Here is a 21,521-nt window from a genome sequence, read left to right on the forward strand (position 1 = left end):
TTCAATCTTGCACTTAATTATTTAATTGCTTGATCACCAATTGAATATTATCTACGAATCTAGAATTGAACTCGAAAGTGGGAATTCTATATTGCATATAGGATTGAGTAGGGCAAGTTCTTGAACTCGGGCATCGGGGAACGGATTCGTGGTTAGGATAGACATATACCTAATTACCTTGCTGGGTTGATTTACAGGAATTATAAATGCGTTCTTGTTGATTCTAACTCCATAGACATATAGGCGTTAGGTTAGCTTGAATAGGCGAGTAAGAACTCGACAGATTCTTATGAGCAATATTAACTCTGTCAACCAATAAGCTAGATAAATTAGTCGGTCAATTCAATTGAAGAATACAATAGGATTGTTAGATAGCCCATAACCCTAGATCGTTTTCATTACATTGATATCATTAAAATCTGCTCTTTCTCTGTTCAAAGTCTATTATTTATATTTTTCTTATTTAATTAGTTGGAATAAAATATTTTTAGATTTAATTCTTGTTTAGATAATTAAGATAGGCTAATTTAGTTAATAGTTAATCATAAGTCCTCGTGGGTTCGACATCCGACTTTGAGTCACTTTATTACTTGACGACCGCGTATACTTGCGTGAGTGTGTTTGGTCGCAACAAGTTTTTGGCGCCGTTGCCGGGGACTTAGAAATTAGCTACGTGACTAAGTTAAGCTTTTATTAGATATTTGTTTTCAAGTTTTAATTTTCAGTTTGCCTGGTTTGTGTCAACGCAGGGTTTACTCTCGAATGCAGAGGAGTAGAAGTGCAAACAACCTCATTCCTCTTGATCCAGAAATCGAACGAACATTACATAGAGTGAGAAGGGAACACGAAGCTAGAACGAGAATTAGAGGATAGTGATAGATTATATAATAAAAGTAAAAGTTGGGTTATATTTTTGTTCAAGTTTACAATTTTATCATATAACATTATTGTCGATTTTTATTTTATTTTACCGTAAGTTATTTCAAAAGGAGAAATGGAGAATGAGTAAAATTAATAAAATCTGGTTAAAGATACAAAGTATAAAACTTTTTATAAGAAAAATTCATGTTTTTCAAGATAAAACGATCAAATGAACTGAACTTTGATCAATAATGATAAAAGAAATTTATTTAATTACCTAATTTATACTGGGAAAAAACTAATTTATACGTTACCAATTATATTGGATGTTAAGACATAAAGAGCTTTTATGTTCTCAAATTCATACTTTCATATGTCTATGTTTTGTTTATTTAATCACTTACTATCCGACACTTAATAACTCGATTAATTCGAATTTTGTTATAAATAGTATTTTATTTATGGTGAATGTCTATATTTTAGAGAGATTTTAGAGTTTTTTACTTGGTGGCTAAGTCACGTTTTTCCTATAAATAGAGAGTTTTATTCCATTGTAATTGATCCCTTCAATAAGAATTCCCTCTCTCTCTTTCTATGCAATATTTTTCTTCTTCTTTTATCGTTTTATAACACATTATCAGCACGAGACTCTAACCAATTAAGTAGAAGTTTTGGGATTGAGCATAATGATTGCCAATTGTTCCATGAACTTCCTTCATGATTAAATTCTGGATTTAAAGTAAGTATTTTACTTTATTTTTCTCTTTTGAATTCTTGAAATTCTATAATTTGATTTTAAATACAAGCAAAGACAATAAATTTTGATTATAACTCTAATAGAGTTTGTAAGAAATTATAACCACCAAAAGTGGTAAAATTCCTATGTCTTGCCATGATCAAATTCATGCATGATTGTGAGCACAAGAAGTGAAAACATGTCCCATTGAATTTGCTTCATTCTCATTCTTTTAAAGAGAATATGATAGCAGTATGTGATACGTCTAAAAGAAGATAAAATTATTACCATGAATGTATCAATGGATGTGGACGTGGCAATAGACGAAATTATAATCATCATCATTGTGGTAATGAGAATAATAAGTATTCTCAAAATAATCCTTCACTATGTGAAAGTAACATTTATCATCGATTTGACATGAGATTTTGTAAAGCACATATATATGATTATGGTCCATTCATGATGTGAATGTGACAACATGTGATTTATGAATACATATTTATTTTTGGAAGAATATGAGTGTGCTAGTAGTATATACCACACTCACCTCTAGAAGGAGGTTTGATATGATATAAGAAAATAATGTCATTATTATGGCATGAATGGTCATTGGTCACATACCTATTCTACGCCAAAATATTTTGGTAATGTGTTTATTAAAGGATAATAGTAACGCAAGAAACAAATCTTGCATATAATTTTGATCATGACCATAATGGTATAACTTTCTCTTTAAAAGAGATATTCAACATATGGATGTTGATGAATATGTGGTAGTACCAAATTAATTGAGAGCTCTGAAAGAGCCAATTATTACTATTTTGGAGGAATAAAATTAATTATCAATAAGGCATTATGTTGTAGTAAGTCTCAAAGAAACTTATTGAGTTTATAGAGTATTCGCAAAAGCGATTGGTTATATTGAGACTATAAATAAAGGAAAATTTTAATATCTGATATTACTACAACTTGTAGCGGGTGATATATATGTGAAAAGCTACTTATTTTATTCTTCAGTTTGTACTACACAAACAAAAGAATGCCACAATAAAGTAGATGTTTATTGATATAAAAACTCATATCATAATAAACTTGGAGTTTATTCATAATTGCACATGTCATGATGTAAACCTGAAGTTTACTAATACAGACAATTTTATCAAGCATGGCCTATTGAGCAATCTTGATTTAGATGCGCAAAATAAATGAGAATTAACATGGGTAAGTGTTGAAGATGATTCCTTATGAATTCTCTTATGTTGCTTGTTCTCGCGATTACTATACCAACTAAAATTGGGATTGAATCCCTTGAATTATGAAATTTATCAAAGGTGAATATGGACTCATTCACCTGCCATGTAAACCTTATAAAGATGCATCTATGAGATGGTTACATGTGCGATTATTATTAACCCGCAACTTAGTGTTTGTGAGGTAACTTGCTCAATAATTTAATTTAGAGCATAATTTCCAGATTTTCTATTCAAGACAGTTCATCTTGATAAGTTGGTTTACATCACAGTTGGTTTAGCAAAATAATTTATTGAGTGCCTCCACTTAATAGTTAAACTATTGCTTATGAGAACAAAGTTATCTACATTAGTTTGACATACGTTATACACGAAAGTATATTACATTCTCCCCTCACAAGTGGTTCAGGGTCAGGAACCAAATAATTTTATCTTATTATTATTGATGTGCGGTGTATATTTTGATTAACACCATAATGCACAAAGATGAGTTCCCAAAGTTGAGGAAGCAAGTTAGTTTTTCTAACATGAGGGGGAGACAGGATAAAGAGTTGAGAAAAAGTTACGTGGAATGAATTATCATTTCTACATCTAGATCTTCGAATAAGATAATATGAACTTGAAGTTCACAAAAAGATAATTCATCTACAATATATTGCAAAGCATGCAAGACGCATTTGCTGACCCAAAGAAAATAACTATATTCTCACTGAAAATACTCATATTAAGTCCTAGAAGGACAAAGTCTATGGTACGCTTAAAGCATATAGACAAATCGGTTTCAAATAAACTTTTTGATAAAAAAGATGAGCAAATGATCAAAATGATCATAAAGGAGGCAAGTGATCTAGAAGATCACATGACATAAAACTTCATAAATCTCATGAGAGATTCAGGTACCTGAATATATGAATGAAGAGATCTCTATATTATGTCTTTATAAAAAATAAGGAGGTTGGAACCGATATAAAATATTTGTCGACGACATCTATAATAGCGCTAAATATATATGAGGATCTTAAGTCTGGAGAAATAATTTAAGTAGAATTGGTTTCATATAAAAGACATGTAGTTTTGGACCTGCAGTTCAAACACTTGAAAGTATAAGGTCAATGGTGTGTGCAATCACCTTTATCTATCTTATGTCTAGTATGACAGAAAAACTTGATATAAATCTAAAGTCTATATGCCTATACTTATATGATAATCCCTGAAGGATTTCAATTGCTTGAAGCATATACAATTCTTGATCTTGAAGTACCACATCCTTAGTGCAATTTATGCACAAATGTATCTTGCTATAACTATAAGTATAATAATGTGATAGCGAGAATTTTTTACCTCTATGGAGATATTGAAAAGGCCATTCCACGGCAGTTTATGAAGACATTATATATCTATCAAGAATGATGTTCAGTCAAGTTAATATGACTGATTTGTGTATCAAATCTCTACCAACGATATTTTGAAGATGGTGCACAAGATTGGAATGCGAAGACTCAAGGATGTGAATTGATGCTCTCATCAGTGAGCGTTAATACGTGTTGTACTCTTTTTCCCTTACAAGATTTTGTCCCACTGGGTTTTTCTTGCAAGATTTTTAACGAGGCAACCAAAAGGCGTATTTCTAAACATGTGTACTCTTTTTCCTTTTCTAGAATTTTTTTCCCACTGAGTTTTATTTTAGTTAAGGTTTTAACGAGGCACATTATCTGTTGAAAAACATTCAAGGGGGAGTGTTATAAATAGTATTTTATTTATGGTGAATATCTATATTTTAGAGAGATTTTATGATTTTTTACTTGGTGGCTAAGTCACTTTTTTTCTATAAATAGAGAGTTTTATTCCATTGTAATTGATCCCAAAATTCAAAAAGAATTCCATCTCTCTCTTTCTCTGCAATATTGTTCTTCTTCTTTTATTGTTTTATAACAAATTTCATATTCTTAAACATTTTCTATAAGAATTGTTTTTCATTTTTAGAGGTTAAACCTAAGACCTCTTATTCATCAAATGCGCAACCAATGCAAGACATATATATACACATATTTTTATTACTTAATCATAATTAGTTGATATTATTATCACCTTAATATTAATCATTAATGTAAAAAATATAAATTTGGTGTAAGTACCTGGCGCATGCCCACATATTTAGATTAAATACTTTAACATCAATAAGTCGCATCTTACAAATGCGACTTATAAATCACATTCCAGTATTGCGACCTATAAATCACATTTACGTAATGCGACTTATAAGTCGCAGGTAGCCCTTCAGCTTCAAAGATTATTATTAAGTGTTCTATTATGCTCTGTTCGGTTTCTAACTTTAGACAATTTCCTTACTGTTCAGTTCTAGCTAATTTTCGTTGATTACTGTGCTCTGTTTTGTCCAAATGTATAATTTTCCGACAAATTTAAACTATATGCACTGTAATTTAATTTGTTATTACTTACTAATCAACTTTATTAAACAGAATTACCTATAAATAACATTTATAATGAGCTATAAGACCAAATTTTCCGAAATCTCTTCCGTATCCAGGCTGATATTTGACCTTGGCATGAATATGGATACTTAAGGTTTATGAAACAAGCTTATTCTGCCACTGGTACTGTCCATGATAGCTTAAAATGACATTGATCCATTTTATCTTTAATATTATTCGTTTATCACAAGGAGACTAGGCGTAACCGGTAAAGTTGTTGTCATATGATAAGGAAGTTACGGGTTCGAACAGTGGAAACAATCTCTTACAAAAATGCAGCGTAAGACTACATACAATAGACCCTTGTGGTCCGTCACGGGCAGACGCGGACCTACACTTTACCGAGAGGGGTCACCGACATCCGTAAAGTTTGGCAAAAATTTCATGTATACATGTATATATATGTCTTTAGAAAATAGTGATATATTAGTAGTAGGAACCCTATAAACAAAGTAGATTTTGGTTGAATCCAAAAGTGCACCCGCAACCTTCAAAAATTGAATCTGCCTCTGGACTCACGGGTTTGAGTCGTGAAAATAACTTCTTGCAGAAATACGGTGTAAGGTTACGTACAATAAACCCTTGTGGTCTGACCCTTCCCCAGATTGCTTAGTGAACCGAGCTGCCCTTTTATTATTCGTTTATCAATATGGAAATAGGATTATTGTTGCTACCAGGGAAAAGAAAAGAAAAGCATGATTGTACATTAGTTATTTTAGCAAACTATATAATTGTTTTTCGTTTAAATTGAATCATTATGTGGACAGTTCAGTAACCACAAAGTTATTTTTACAAACAGAAAACTTCATTAGCCCATATTTTTACAGATCACACACACACAACATTTCACTTTCCGGGTACAAAGTTAGTGGCAAAAGCCCAAGCATTATTGGCCACTGGGTCATTAATATGGTCAAAGAGGTTCTCAATTGGGCCTTTTCCAGTAACAATAGCCTGAACAAAGAATCCGAACATTGAAAACATAGCCAATCGTCCGTTCTTGATTTCCTTAACCTTTAGCTCAGCAAAAGCCTCGGGATCATCAGCAAGGCCAAGTGGGTCAAAGGCACCTCCTGGGTAAATCTTGTCAAGACCTTCACCAAGTGGGCCCCCACCAACCCTATATCCTTCAATCAAGCCCATTAGGACAACTTGGCATGCCCAAATAGCGAGGATGCTTTGGGCATGGACAAGGTTTGGGTTGCCGAGGTAGTCAAGTCCACCTTCCGAGAAGATTTGGGCTCCTGCCTTGAACCAAACAGCTTCACCGAATTTAACACCATTTTTTGAAAGGATTTCGGGAAAGACACAACCCAAAGCACCAAGCATGGCCCAACGGCAATGGATCACCTCAAGTTCACGGTTTCTAGCGAATGTCTCTGGGTCAGCTGAGAGTCCAGCAGTGTCCCAACCATAGTCACCTGGGAACTCACCGGTGAGGTATGATGGAGTTTGCTCAGAGAATGGGCCCAAATATTTTGGGCGGTCTTCTCCATACCTATTTAATCAAGTAATAAAGTTAAAATTATAAGATGAGCACATAGTGAATTTATATGAAAATAGGAAAAGGTATTACAATCTGACCGGTCTATAATAGTGATTCCATATAAAAGTCAAGTTTTACTCGAAACCGATTTTTATGTTATGTTATAATAAATGATTAACAACACTTCATATCAATGAGATTGTTATAAAAATATTTGACTATAAATAGAATTTTCAAAAAAATACCAGATGCTTTGAGGAGCACTTTTAACGGTACGTCTCATGGTAGCACGGCCACCGCCAAAGCTGCCAATTTTCCTAACTAGCTCATTTTGTGATTTAGCCACTGTCTGGCCAACAAATGCAGATTGTTGAATTGCAGAAGTGGCCATTTTTTTAATTGGTGAGATAAAGAAGCTTCTTTTTTTCTTTTTCTGTTGAGTTTGATATGAAGGGAAGAGGTAAGGTGGGGGCTATATATGCAAAATTAATGGATTTTCAAGATTACAAGATGACACCTCAGCAGCTGCTGATTGGTTCGTACTTTGTTTTGGGATTTCCTGTGATTCTTCCAAAACCAGATAGAGGTCTTTGTTCTGCCACGTGGCTTTGCGAACATCTGTTGGGTGAGATTTTCTTCAGCTTCAGATATGCTGGCAGCCAGTCACTGAGGTGTTTCTATGGTGGGCCATAGTCTTTGTCTCAGACAGTATTTGGGCTGGGCTAAATTCGGGTCTAAATTGCTTTAAAAGACGGGAAATGTACGCGGTATATCTATTAAAAACACCCGTTAACTCTATATACATTTAAAATATTTATTTTAAATTTTATACCTACTTTATAAAATTTTATTTAATTTTTATATTTTTAATATCATTATATTCCATTAAACAAATCTCACATTTTAAGCAATTAGATTATCTCACTCCAACTTCATAAACCCCTTAAAACACTCCATCATCCCAAGAAATTGGGATTATACATTTTCACAGAAATATTTGAACCCCAATGATTTTCTTGTTCCAAATAAACAACCACCTCTATTCTTTCCTATAGCATGTGGGTGCAGAAGGAGGAAGAATATGAAAATGGAACATTTGTTTTGTACAAAACAATACCTGGTTACCATTTAATTGTTAGATGAAATGTTTCATCTTTTTGTTTTTCTCTTACATCTATGTAAACAAAAAAAAAGTTAAAATAAGGTAAAAATATTTTAATTTGGGATACAATATCTAAACTACATAAATATTAGCATATACTATTCAAACCAATACACCACAATATTCAAATCAAACATGCCACACTATTCTAATTTGAAATATAATAGTCAAACCAAACTTACCAAAATATTTTAGTGTGTGATACAGTATCCAAACCAAACATACCAAATTACAATTGATTAACAAAGAATATAGTATTCGAACCAACATACTATAATATTCTAATAAAGAATACAATTTTCAAAATCAAACATATCGCAATATTCTAATTGGGAATACAGTATTCAAATTAAATATACCATAATATTCTAATTTAGAATATAGTATTCAAACCAAACATACCACAATATTCTAGTTTGAAATACAATATAACATACCACAATATTCTAGTTTGAAATACAATATTCAAATCAAACACTTTTTATTTATATTTATTGTGTATATATTATTTTACTTGGAATATTAACATTCTTTAATAGTATACAATGATTAGTTTATTGTATTTTTTTATTGTATAGAGGAAGATAAACTTCTATAACGACAAAGGTTCCCGTAGTAAAAAAAAATATTTAATGAATAATCTTTTTTTATTCTTTAATTTTGGTAAGTTTGAAATGGATGAAATAAGATTGAGTAGATTTGCTTTGTGTATATAGCTTCCTATAATTTAGGGGACATATTTATTAGGTAGTTATTGTCCTTTAACTAAATAGGTATGTGGGGTAATTAATTAATGTGTTCTACATGTAATTTTTTAATTGAAGTATAGTGTGTTAAGGGTTCTTTAAAGGGAGTATACGGTGTAACTTCCTTATAAAACATTATCTTAATATGTCTACTTTTTTTCACCATCTTAAAAATTGAAATTAAAAAATAGCCAGATTTACAAGTGGTAATTGAAAAATAATCACAATTTTAAAAGTAATCGAAATTTAGCCACTTTTTATGTAAAGATAAATTTGAACGAAAATACTGTTCAAAATCCGGAAAATATTCTAACATAATATACTGGAATTCCAGCACAATATACTGGAGTTCCAGTATAATATATTGGTTCAGCATACTATGCTGGAAGTTCATACATAGGTGCTCAATCTCCAGTATATTATGCTAGAACTTTCCGTGTGTTGGAGCTCCAGCATAATATGTTGCAAGTTCATACACATGTGCACCATTCTCCAATATATTATGCTGGAACTTTCTGTGTTGCAGCAAAATAGTGACTATTTTTCAATGACTTTGCAAACGCTGACTATTTTTTAACTACCAGTCCAAAAATTGGTTAGCCCGTACTATTTTCGGTGTCTTTATGTACTTAAAAAAGAATGATTCTAAAGTAGGTGTCAAGTTGAGGCAGAGAATCCAGGAGCCTTGAAAGGTATAGGCACTGATCTCACGATCAGTATTAAAAATAAACAGATAATTGGTAAAACGTGCGGAATCACATATTGGATTACCCCAATGCGGGAAAATCACAATCAGAGAAAAGTAACGATAGATGTGTAAGAAATAGCAAAGTAGATAAGTCATTTGCGTGACTTTAAAACTTTTGAAACTTGTGTCTTTAACCATGCCATAGCATTTATGTAACTATAGAAACTTTTCATTTAGGGAAGCTGAAGTAAATTGTTTTCAAATTTAAAAGACACCATTTTTTTTTAAACGAACTAAAAAAGAAATAGGTTCATATAAGCTTGAATGGATAAAATACATTTTCTATCTGGCCTTTAAGATGATTCGAATATATGAATAGCCCTTTTATATCTCAACAAATTAATTGATGAAGTCTCATTTTGAATAAAAAAGTTAAATGAGGGTCCATTTTTTGGAAACAAAAAATATGAGGGTCCTTTTCACTAATTAACTAAGAAACCAATTACGCCTCCTATCAAGTGTAAAGCATGAATCACGTCAAGTTAAATCTTCTGCTGTACTCAATGGACAAACAAGAAATGCACTCTTTTTCTGCAACAATGAAATAACGTACAAACAAGATTCAATCTATAGAAGATGCACTGCTTTGTTTTCTTCTTTGGAGAGACTCTCAATAATAACTCTCTACACTCATATGCCCGACTAAAAAAGTTTTAATTCTCAAGCACGTTTTAACTAAATTTACAAGGCAAAATCTCTCCTGCTAAGAACCCTTAAAAGCACCCAAATGTCCAGACACTACTCATAAAGCATTCTACTGCTAAGCACTCACCCTACATAGATCTAACAGTTGGCACTGATTAAGAAACATGACCGCCATATACAATTTCATCAATTGGTGCTAAAGCTGCAGCTCACGAGCAGAAGAACACTACAGTTATGCAGGTTAGATCAAATATTTCCCACATTCATTCAGATTACTAGAACAATCACTCCATTGGGGTAGGTCCCTCCTCTTCCATTATACTAATAGTATCGGAGTGAACACTTCCAAGCATAACTGCTGTGAGCATCAACTTTCCAGCATCAGGGTAATCCTTGTGCTGCATCAGGATATTTTCCACAGAGGATCCCATGTTCTTTAAATTCACGTGGTCAGAATTTTCTAGCCTCAACGGCAGCACTTCCTGGAAATTGCCCTCAAAAGTTTCCGCTTTGGGGCCATAGCACCTATTGGAAGCCTGGAAAAGAATGGTGTCTTTTAGAATGCTCAAAGTCTCCTCATCACTCCACCCCTCATCTACAGATGCTAGATACAGTCTCTCCCAGTCGTCCTGATTGGAGGCATTTCTCCAGCAGTCCTCCAAGAGGCTTGCATTAGACTTGATAAAAGAGGATCTGGTCCAAGCAAAAACATCAAAAACTCTCAAAGAAAGCTCCCTATTCTGAATTTTAAGGCACAATTCAATAAGGTCCACAGGGGGAAGAAGTCGCTGGCGAACATTTTGCCTTTCATCATCTGGAAGGAGTTTCATTATTTCTTCCTGCAAGAGAAGTAAAATTGACAATAAGAGCAAAGAGAGAGAGAGGATATTAATCTATCAAAGATCCCTTGCCACAAGGGCAAACTGGACCAATAAACGAAAAAAACTAGAAAACAATGACAAAATGGGAAAGAGGGCACTGACCGGTTACATTTGCTAGGTTGGGGCACTGAATAAAAAGAAACCTCTCTATCTAATAAGTAATATCCTATTAGTTATTCATATCTCTCTTCTAGAAAAGCTGTCTCTGGCTGCTTCTAGTTTCACAAGGTGTGGTACTTCTGAAGTCGGCCAATACATAGATTCAGCACTCTGTCCAGACTTTTACCTTAATTAATTCCATAAATATTTCAAAAAAGAGTCTTTTATTTTCACTTTATTACCAAACATTAGCCTGCGGTCTTCTTCCTCTACTTCCATAACTACGGGGATTATGTTCCACATGCCTACTTATCCTGCCTCACGTTTAGAATTTTGGAAGTATTTGTTACAACTAAAGTCCACACCAACTCTTATCTTTTGTTTAATCTTGTGGATTAATACGTAGGCAGCTACAATACCAAGTCTGACATGAGTACATGACAAAAGATTATTATTACGGGTCTGCAACTAAATCATGGCAGACAACAGTAGACCATACAACATAATTCCATATCCATATTAAAAGGTAGATGGACCATATTAGAGAAAATGACCAAAATGGTCCTTAATGTATAAGGGATGGATTATTTTGGTCCTTACTGTATACCACTTAACAGATATGGTCCTCTGTGTATACAAAAAGTTGACACATGTAGTCTCTAACCCTAAAACTAACAGTACACCTCAAATTTCCAGTTAAATTTAACCACAAATGTCATGTGCATCTCACGTGAGGTGCCATAAACATAACGTTGGAGCAAACCTTCCTACTCGATCTGGACACATTGTTGCAGGCCCTCACTCTATTGATATCCCTAAAGGATCAATTGGAGAAAGTTGATTTGTCCGGTTGGTGCTGGAAGATCAAAGGCAGAAGCTCAAGATGCCATCAATATACCAACTTGGAAGAATTATCTAATGTCTATTAGGATCTCAAAGGATTCTGCAAGAGTTGTTGGTGAGTTAGTTCATTCCACTAAGATGCTTAAGGTGGTTCGTTTCATAATAATCTGACTAGGTGCAAAGTGGCCATGGCCATTACTGAAATTATGAAACGCATCAATTTTAGGAAAAATTCCATATGCTCTTCTACAGTTCTACGAGGGTACTGAGTAGGCTTTTGAAGAGGGAGTACCTTGTATGAACCACTTGGGATATGCTGTTAATTTACAAAGTCTCTTCTATCTCTTCACTTCTTGAACTCAAAGCAGAGTGCACGATTTCTTCTGGCTATGCGAAAGAGTGATTGAAGATTTACATAGTTAAATACGAATCAATCACTGATGAAGGAAATTATAGACTCAGTGTTGACAAATTGAGCTCATTGCAACTTCCTAAGATGGATTAAAAATTCTGGACATGAGGAAGGATATGGAAACAGAGTCAATTCGATAACAGAGTCGTGTTAACAGAGTCTTTAAATCCTACCAGATCTCAACATACTCCCCGACATCCTCGCTGAATCTCTTTCTCCGGCAAAAGGTTTGTTGCCTGAAGCATACATCGGTGTCGCCGACTCAGATGAGCAAGCCGAAGCTTTCTTTTATGTTCTGGTTGTGTTTATGGCACCTCACGTGAGATGCACATGACATTTGTGGTTAAATTTAACTGGAAATTTGAGGTGCACTGTTAGTTTTAGGGTTGGAGACTACATGTGTCAACTTTTTGTATACATGGAGGACCATATCTGTTAAGTGGTATACAGTAAGGACCAAAATAATCCATCCCTTATACATTAAGGACCATTTTGGTTATTTTCTCGACATATTAAGATAGAATTTGAGTAGCCACTGATAGTATTATCACTATTTTCCTAATAACCTGTAATGTTATCATTGTGCGACAAGTTATGTTCACAAAAGAGCAATTTCTACTGAGATGACAGAAATCCTCAGCTCCAATAACCAAATAAGCAAAAAAAATTAAACTGATACCTGCAAGTTCAGAATCTTCAAATCAGCCTCTATGCGCTTCACCTTTGTTTCAAAATTAGCACTTCTTCCTGCCAAGAGATGAAGTAAATGTAAGTTGTCATCAGTAAATAGTATAGAAGCAATACAAAAATAATAAACTGGAAACATGAAATTTGTTGAATTCTAAAGGTTAAAAGTCCAACCGACATGGAAAATGAAGAAGATGAAGAATGTCAACAATGTCAAATAATAATAACCAGTCTGGAATCAACTGATATAATTACCATCCAATTTTACTATTTGGTTTTCAAATGGAATTAGCAAACTTCATAAAATTTTCTCAATTTCTTTATTTTTCAATACCATAGCTTATGGCAGTCCATATATTCCTCCCTCGGGAAAGAGAACATTAATCACAGATAGATGTAGATAATGCAAAAGGAAGAAAATGAACTTCCTGAGTCAAGGTAGTTCCTGAAACCAACTCTCCACCTGCTGAATAGCGGTGCTGTTCTTTATTGAGAAAGCTTAAGATGAGTTGTGTAAACTTCAAAAGCTTTAGAGATTATTTCTGAGTCTCGAACAAACACTACACCTCAATCTCAAACAAAATTGTGAAATGAATCCGTTATAACCTTTCCGCTTTATTCCACAGTCCAAGTCATTCCACTACTACTTTCCTTACAAATTATTTTAAAGAATCAAACTTTCATAAAGATGTCAATGTATTGGGGATAAAACACGATGATGTTTGTTTTCAATTCTTGTCCCCCCACATTCATTTGGAAAAAGCACCAACCTCAAAAGATATTGGCCTTGCATTGCTTGGATCCAATCTTAGCTAACTTTTGTGCTCACAATTACATAGTCAAAGGAAAGAATACCTGCCAATGCTGCTATCTTCGAGAGATTCAGAAACCGCTTTCTTTCCACCAAACTTGTTTCTACGGTGGGGTCAAATGAATAGGTTCCATCATCCATAGCGGAGCTATCATCCGGTGAAAGAGACAAAACATGTAGAGTTTCAGAAGCTTCAGAAAATTGACGAAGAAATATCTCGTGAAGCCAAAGGAGATCCTGATGCTGTTTTAAAAATATTGCTAGTTCTTCCTGAAACTCCTCCCCAAGTCTCATTAGCTTAGAGAACTGTTTGTTGTCATATAGTTGTTGAAACACGAAGTAACTAAAGCCTCGTTTAGGTCCCATGCTGTCATGCTGCACAGGAAAAGGCTTATTACACAGAAGTAGGCAGACATCTAAAGAAGCAAAACACACGCAGAACACATAAACATTTACCATAAGATTTTTAAGAAGTTCAGTATTGTTGAGATCGCAGCATATACTCCATAGAGTTTTGTAACCTTCGTGTCTTTTTGCAATAGTCAACAAGCCTGAGGAAAGCTTTCCAAAAATCTCCGACTTTTGCTCCTCAGCTCCTTCGCCCAAATGCTGCATGGATGAATATGTTTGAGCAAAAACAATGACTGGGATAAGACATCATGCTATATTCCTTTTCAAGAATTTCTTATCCTTAGGTAACTCTTTATTACATGTATGAATACTAACAGACAAGTACAGGGGAGAAAAAGAAGCTTTTTTTTGGGTGGGGATATCTTCTTGTACATAAATCAAACCTTCGACAAGAATTGAATAAGAGGTAAAGAGAGATCTACCTGCAGTTTGCCTTCAACAACGTCTTTCACTTGCTGGTAAAGGCAGTCCAAGAGTGCATCTCTTCTATTACAATACTCATCTAACAGACTTTTGTGTCCTTCGCCACGCTCAACTTTTGCACTGACAGCACCAGAATATGCTTCCAATAATATATCAGATAGCACTTCAAGGTGTGAATGAAAATCTAATATTTTGGTATCATCCAGGGAATTATTTTCCTTCACCAGTTGAAGCATAAAATGTGCAAGGCTCCAGAGCCCATTCCGCACCTTTTCTTGACAAGTCCATGGTGTCAAGCCCTCTGACAGAGGATACCAAAGGTCATTTTCATTTCTGTAAGTCATGGCTGTGCGAAGCAAAGTCACACAGGCACTGGAGAGTTCACATGTTCTTTGGAAGAGAACAGCAACTGTCATCTTTTCGCTGATAATGTAATCTAGGTCTCTCTCTAAGCAATAGAAAAATTCTTCAAGATCTGAGACCTTACTGTAGAAAACTTCAGCATTATCCCTATCCATCAAAAGAACTGTTCTTCGGCGAGCTCTTTCACCAACTAATTGGATGACATCCCACAGGGAACCCGACATTGACATCTCAGTAGTTGAATAAGAGCCAGCTCCTGAGGCACGGTTCTGATTGAGCATGTTCTGCAGCTCCCTCAATTGAATCAGGCCGGCAAGCTTTTCACCATGTTCCATGATAATTTGCAAAGCATGCCCTGGCACAGAATTTAAAACTCTTAGGACTGATGGTTTCTAGGAGAACAAGATCCATTAGCATATTAGGGCCACATAGAAGCAAGTGGACAATATGCTTTTGCAGTCATTAACTTATGCTGTTGGAACTTGGAGTGACCTGACTTAAGACTAGCGAATGGCATCCTTGGAATACCTACTTACTAATAGCAGCAAAAAAGACTGCAATTGATCATCTAACTTAGATCATTCAAGGACAACTGGAAGCTAGATAGTCTGACAGGCTTTTTCAGAACCTGTGATCTCCTAGAGCCATCAAACAAGAAACAAAAAACCAACTTTCCACTTGTTAGTTTCATATATTAAAAACATTTGACCAGCCATTCACGAGTAGTAATAGCAGAAGAACCGGATCCAGTGATGGCATGAAAAGATGAGTGACAAGGACTACTAAAAGAGTATCAAGACCGCTGCCTACTGGCAAGTTCAATGCTTTAACTGCCAGTAAAGATTGCCAAGTGTCAGCATCAATTTGAACAATTCAGGCCTTCAAACCTACTTTCGCAGAGAACCAGCTAATGCAAGCCATAACTTACAAGGATGTACGGTAATTCGAGACTGGCTCATGAATTTTCCAGTCAAACATCTTTCTCCTTTCTCAAAAATTTATATTCACCTCCATTATCATTTCATTCAAATTTAGTTCTAAAGGAAGACACCAATAACATTTAACCTATGGGTCCAATCTGCTTACTCGCGTAGCATGTACTGCGCAGTGCGGAGAACGAGATTCTAATGAAATTACTAAGAAGCTTCCCTCCTATTCCCTTGTTCAGTTCCCAGTACAAAAGTGCAATTTCATGCTGTAAAAACTGCTTTCAGTGTAGCAAAAAGCATTGCTTATGACTAAACCCTTGTCTACAAAACCAAATGACACATATCCATATTTATATGCATAAAAGTTCTCATTTGTAATATAAAGCATTCTGTTTTTCCAGTCACTATCACCAAATTTAAATGGAACTATCCATTGGCACACATTTTACTGAAACCATATCCATTAACTAGATTACAAAAATGTCAAACAAGCTTATATTTTGCAGTTGCAATGCATTTGACTCCATAAGAGAGGAGTTCTGTCTGCTTGAATCTCCAAGCTATACGAGTACAATTATGAGAAGGGCCTTTTATACTAATTCTGGGAAGGCCTTGCCAAGGCATGGTTGGAATGGGCTTTCCTTGACAAGGAACTCAGCCATACCAACCAAATGAAAGCATACGAAGTGTTAAAACTAGAATCCCTTTCTAGCTAATTCTACATGCAATAAATCATGCCAAACTTAGGGTGCGTTTGGTATGGCGCAAGTCATTTTTCAAGAAAAAAAATTTCATGCGCGGAAGTCATTTTCCGGTGCTTGGTTACCATCCAAGGAAAATATTTTCCATCAAAACGTGGAAATGACTTCCATCACTTATAGACAGAAGTCATTTTCCATATAACTTTAAATTTCAAAATACTTGTCCAACTTACGCTTAGACATTATTAATCATTAGTATGCAAAATTTCATTAGAACACACTGATAATCGTATTATTACCTTTCAATATCTATTTTTTCTGAAAAATATTTTCCACTCACCAACCAAATGGCCGGAATGCGTTTTAGAAGAAATTATTTTCCGGGGACAATGACTTCCGCCATACCAAACACACATTGTTCAACCACATTGGGAGGCCTAAGAGGAAGAAGCAAAACATAATACGGCGAAGAGGTCATACTCTGTCTAAAACATAGTTCTTCATGGCACTTGGATAAAGCAAGGAACTGAAGGAATCGTTTATGCTTCTGCTGCTTCTCCAGAAGTTGCGAGGACACGACAGACGAAGCCACAATCTCAGCACCCCTGGTGGTTGTCCAATGTTTTGCAAGGGTATCCACAATTGATTTGCTTGTCCTCGCAAATACATTTGTTTCCCCCTCTCTTTCAAATGCCCCTGAGGTCTTCAACTTATCGAAAGCACCATCCGCATGCCCAGATAAAAGAAAATCATGGAAAAGCTGATTTAGCAAAGCTTCAGATTCTTCATCTTGAGCATTTCGACGTGCAATTCCAGTAAGACCAGGCCTTTGTCTATCTCCAGTATCCCATGCTTCTGAAGTCGCCCTTCTTGGAGCAACATTACCCACAAAAGATAGGTTTTTCCTCTCTTCCAGCGATGACCTCTCATTAGAGCTTCCTTTACGTGACAAACTTCTCTCCGGTGGTTCAACTCCACCAATTAAAACCGCCCTCTCAGGAATAGCCCAAACTCCAGCCCTTTCAGTTAGTACAGCCCAAGCTCCATCCTCGCCATCATCTGAAGAAGGGAAAACTGAAGCATCAAGAACTCTTCCAGCATCATATGGTAGATCAAATTGATAAAGCCGGGTAGAGTTTCTCCAGTAATGTGAGACAGTTGCAGTGCCATCACCAGAAAGAATGATCACCGAACCAGCTGGCTTACCCCCAACCTTCAATCTCATAGAGAATAAAAACTCTTCGTCCTCAACTCTAGCTTTAGGAATTATCACTTGGATAGGAGCTTTTTTCTCTAAAATCCTTTCATGTGGCTGCACACATTCGGAAGAGACATTCACCCCAGATTTATATTGCATGGTTAGAAGTGAATACTCAGTGTAGCTTGAACTGGTGACCCGGTCCTTGCAAAAGATCGCAATGAGAATAGTAATAACCTTGCCATCATTATCAATCTGCAAATCTAGAGGCCAGATTCGCTTCTGCCCGGCCAAATCCTTCTGGATACCCAGATCACCATCAGTGCCAACAATTTCATGAGTCCAGATCTTAGAAACATTGAAAGAGGCAGAAAGTTTAATAGAGAAACATTGTATTTCATGATCTGTCAATAAAAGAAACTGCCGGTCGGACTGGGACAGAGACTGCCAAACCAGTGACCTAGGGTAGCCCCTGCCTCCAAAGAATTGCCCACCATCACTTCCTTGAGAGCTCTTACTTAACATGTCCTGACAAATCTTTCTGCGCTGAATTCCACTGGGGCTGCAGATAAATTGCCAAAGCTCGCCATTAAAACTACAAGCAAGAGCAACAGAGGCATGACTGTGTTGGGTCTCAGGGGCAGCACAAGCAATCAGACAGATGAGAGAATTTGAACGAGATACACTGCTCCCAGGTTTATTCTGCTGATGTGACTTGGTTGGGGTGCCCTTCACATCAGAAGTAGAAAAACTTATCTCAGACTCCTCAGGGAAACTAACAACTGGTTCATTCCGAGCTGTAGAGTAGATATCTGGCCAGTATATGAGATTACGAGTATTCCGATGACATGCAATAATACCGGCAGAAGTGCACTGTGGAACAACTTTATTGGTACTCTGATCCCAATTGATGAGACAAACTAACCAATCATTAGAAGATTTTCCAATATCTTCATTTCCGGGCATTGTAGAAGGAAGATCAAGAACAACACAGTTCCTAGAAGCTGCTGGCGATAAGTAACTCCAGATAAAGAGTTTGTTTCCACATATAATCCACGCCAAGGAAGTTTCCTTATCCATTCCACCAGAGATGGATGCATTACCTTAACAAAAAGACACGTGCAATCTCAAAATCAATCACTCGACAAAATAACACTTCATTGTATAGCAGGTACTCAAAGCACTTAAATATTGGAACCTATAACTCTATCTTAATTATGGAAAAAGGGGACACAACTAAGATAACTATTTTCCTATTACAGTACTGACGAAAGGTTTAAGCATACAAGATAAAAGTATCAGCTCATTCACTAACCAGGAGCATGTTTCTGAAGAAAAACCGCATGTTCATCACGCAGGACTTGTGGGAATTCTCCAACATAGACGGGCTGAATTGGATCGGTTTCTTCGCCTTTATCACTCTTCTTCGCAGGCGGAATTCTATGACAATTAACAATCAAACACCATCTTAATCAGTTTCCATTCAAATATACTTCTACAACTTATATTCCCTATGAACAATCAACTAATGAAAAGTACAAAAAAAATAGGCAGCATTTGACACTAATATTTTAAGCTAGTTATGTATAGGTTAGTAAAATGAACTAGTTAGCGAAGGTAGAGCTACTCCATTTTACTTCACGGAGAGTACATAGGGAATCCAAGTGTTGGTCTGTAAAACACAGCAAATTGAACTTAGAAGATTTTCACTATCTGAAAACAACCACAAAAATAAATGAAGAAAAAAAACAAAACTGATAAAATGAAAACAAAGAATCATTTAGCTAATTATAGTCGCATATGCAATCTGGCAGCAAAAGAAAGAAAAAAACTAGGTAACTTCTTCTTATCCGCCTAAGCCTTATGGTGGTGGGAGGTAGCAGGTATCCAATAGAATAGTTGAAGTGCTCAACAATAGCATATGCAATCAATAGTAACAACAGGATTATTAAAAAGCAATTTCACGGTCTATAATATACCTAAATTAGGAATTAAGAATAGTAAAATGAACATCAACAGTAATTCACTTTATACACAATATGAGTGTGTGTGTGTGTGTATTACCTGGCGAGAACAGAAAGACGGGAAGCCCAGGGAGCAGGAGTACCAGTGGTAGGGCGATTAGGGATAGAATTGTCATTTTCAACAGTCCTTCTATTCTCCGTCAGCGGCGTCACCGGTGAGTCAGTAACAGTAGTAGGTTTACTCTTGCGAGCGGTGAAATTTGATCTCTTAGTTCCTGGAGAGAACATTTTGATTTAAAGAGTGAGAGTAAGGTTTTTAAGGGTTTATAGGAGGAGAGAGAGAGAGAGCGTATTCGTGCTTTTGCGAGTTTCTTCTAATGGCGAAAGCTAAATATAGTCCTACTACTTCAGTAGGAGATTTGAAACTTGAAAGGAGAATCTGAAGAAGAGACTTGCACAAATTTTTAAAATGTGCCAGCGGTTAGAGTGGCCTCTTTTTCCCCACTTCAATTACTCTTTTAATCTGTATTTCGTAAAGATTTGACCATAAAAAAATATTCCTTTTTTCCGAAAATTTTCACTTTTTTTAAACCATAAAATTTTTTATTTTCACTTGAACATAAATTTCGTAATTATTTTATAATTTCAAAATTTCAAAATATTATTTTTTATTTCAGATCACTCATAAAAATTCAAAAACAACCCAAAATTATATTCATGTCCTAACACAACTCTAATTTTCAAATACAATTTTTGCTGGAAAAAAATTTCACTTTGTTCCGAAATTTTACAATTCTTTTGTGTAAACGCCCACTTAATCGGTATTATGTAAAGATTAATTCACTTTTTTTAAAAATAAATAGAAAAATAAAAAGGTTTTGAAACCCGCTAAAAAATAGTAGTACTAGTATCTAAATTATTCAAATGGTTGATTTTATTGAGACTTTTTTATCCACTTTAATTTGAATAAAGTAAAAGTTTATTTTGTTTTTCGTAATTGTGCGTAAACTAAAGGAAGTAAGAAAGTATCCTGAAATATGTAAGTGTTTTTAATACTTGGAACCAAGAAAGAATTATGTGTAGCATATGACGTATTTTCCTAATTTTTCATGTTTTCTTGTTCTTGAATTACGTTCTTAACTATAGTAGTTTTAGATTGATTATTATCAAAATAGTAGAAATTTCACATCATTGAGTAGCTTTAGTTTATCAAATTATTCTGGATATAAGCTTATTAGCTTGAAACATACACTAGTATGAAGCCATTTAAAAGCTGCTTAAGGATCAATTAGTTTTTATAATATCGGTAGTTTGATAGAGTCGCCTTTTTAAGATTTCTAAATATCATTGATTTGAGAATATTGTAGGTACTACTCTGCCTAATAAAAGGTGGAGTAATTGACTTATATCAATAACATAATTTTCAAAAACAATTCTTAAACAAAATCGACAAAATTAGGAATAACAATAACAACATTTAGTGAAAAAAGAAAAGTTTACTAAAGAATATGGTTTGCCTTTTATTTCTTTATTATAAACATATTTTATTTGAGCAAAATCCGGTGAAAATGGTGATCACCAAAAGCTATGTAACTCAATCTTCAATAGTAGGATCAAACGCCACATTTCCATGTCCTTCACCAGCTCCGCCACCAAAACCACCCCCGCCG

At 35.0% G+C, this 21,521-nt stretch overlaps 2 protein-coding genes across 2 annotated transcripts; both read right to left on the reverse strand.

The window, feature by feature from the left end:
* Positions 1–6,114: 6,114 nt before the first annotated feature.
* On the reverse strand, positions 6,115–7,294 carry LOC104111072 (chlorophyll a-b binding protein 36, chloroplastic-like). The gene is made up of 2 exons (XM_009620670.4): positions 7,074–7,294; positions 6,115–6,840 (listed from the first exon to the last, which is right to left on the reverse strand). The coding sequence occupies exons 1-2, from the start codon at positions 7,217–7,219 to the stop codon at positions 6,189–6,191; spliced, it is 798 nt and encodes a 265-aa protein (XP_009618965.1). The 5' UTR covers positions 7,220–7,294; the 3' UTR covers positions 6,115–6,188.
* Positions 7,295–9,990: 2,696 nt separating this feature from the next.
* LOC104111071 (nuclear pore complex protein NUP133) lies at positions 9,991–20,337 on the reverse strand. The gene is made up of 8 exons (XM_009620669.4): positions 19,952–20,337; positions 19,203–19,327; positions 17,170–18,990; positions 14,696–15,414; positions 14,319–14,471; positions 13,907–14,237; positions 13,044–13,111; positions 9,991–10,968 (listed from the first exon to the last, which is right to left on the reverse strand). Exons 1-8 carry the CDS (start codon positions 20,137–20,139, stop codon positions 10,414–10,416), a joined length of 3,960 nt encoding a protein of 1,319 aa, XP_009618964.1. The 5' UTR covers positions 20,140–20,337; the 3' UTR covers positions 9,991–10,413.
* Between the last annotated feature and the right edge of the window lie 1,184 nt (positions 20,338–21,521).

This window comes from Nicotiana tomentosiformis, chromosome 7, assembly GCF_000390325.3.
Source record: "Nicotiana tomentosiformis chromosome 7, ASM39032v3, whole genome shotgun sequence".
In the NCBI taxonomy this organism is placed as follows: domain Eukaryota; kingdom Viridiplantae; phylum Streptophyta; class Magnoliopsida; order Solanales; family Solanaceae; genus Nicotiana; species Nicotiana tomentosiformis.

What these genes read in the sequence shown, in the direction of transcription:
- LOC104111072 (XM_009620670.4), bottom strand. Translation starts at nt 7,219, where the DNA reads ATGGCCACTTCTGCAATTCAACAATCTGCATTTGTTGGCCAGACAGTG. An exon ending in AGTGCTCCTCAAAGCATCTG is followed by an intron (nt 6,841 to 7,073) that starts GTATTTTTTTGA and finishes TTGATTAAATAG; the next exon opens with GTATGGAGAAGACCGCCCAA.
- LOC104111071 (XM_009620669.4), bottom strand. Translation starts at nt 20,139, where the DNA reads ATGTTCTCTCCAGGAACTAAGAGATCAAATTTCACCGCTCGCAAGAGT. An exon ending in CGTCTTTCTGTTCTCGCCAG is followed by an intron (nt 19,328 to 19,951) that starts GTAATACACACA and finishes TAATTGTCATAG; the next exon opens with AATTCCGCCTGCGAAGAAGA. An exon ending in GAAGATAGCAGCATTGGCAG is followed by an intron (nt 13,112 to 13,906) that starts GTATTCTTTCCT and finishes ATCTCTTGGCAG; the next exon opens with GAAGAAGTGCTAATTTTGAA.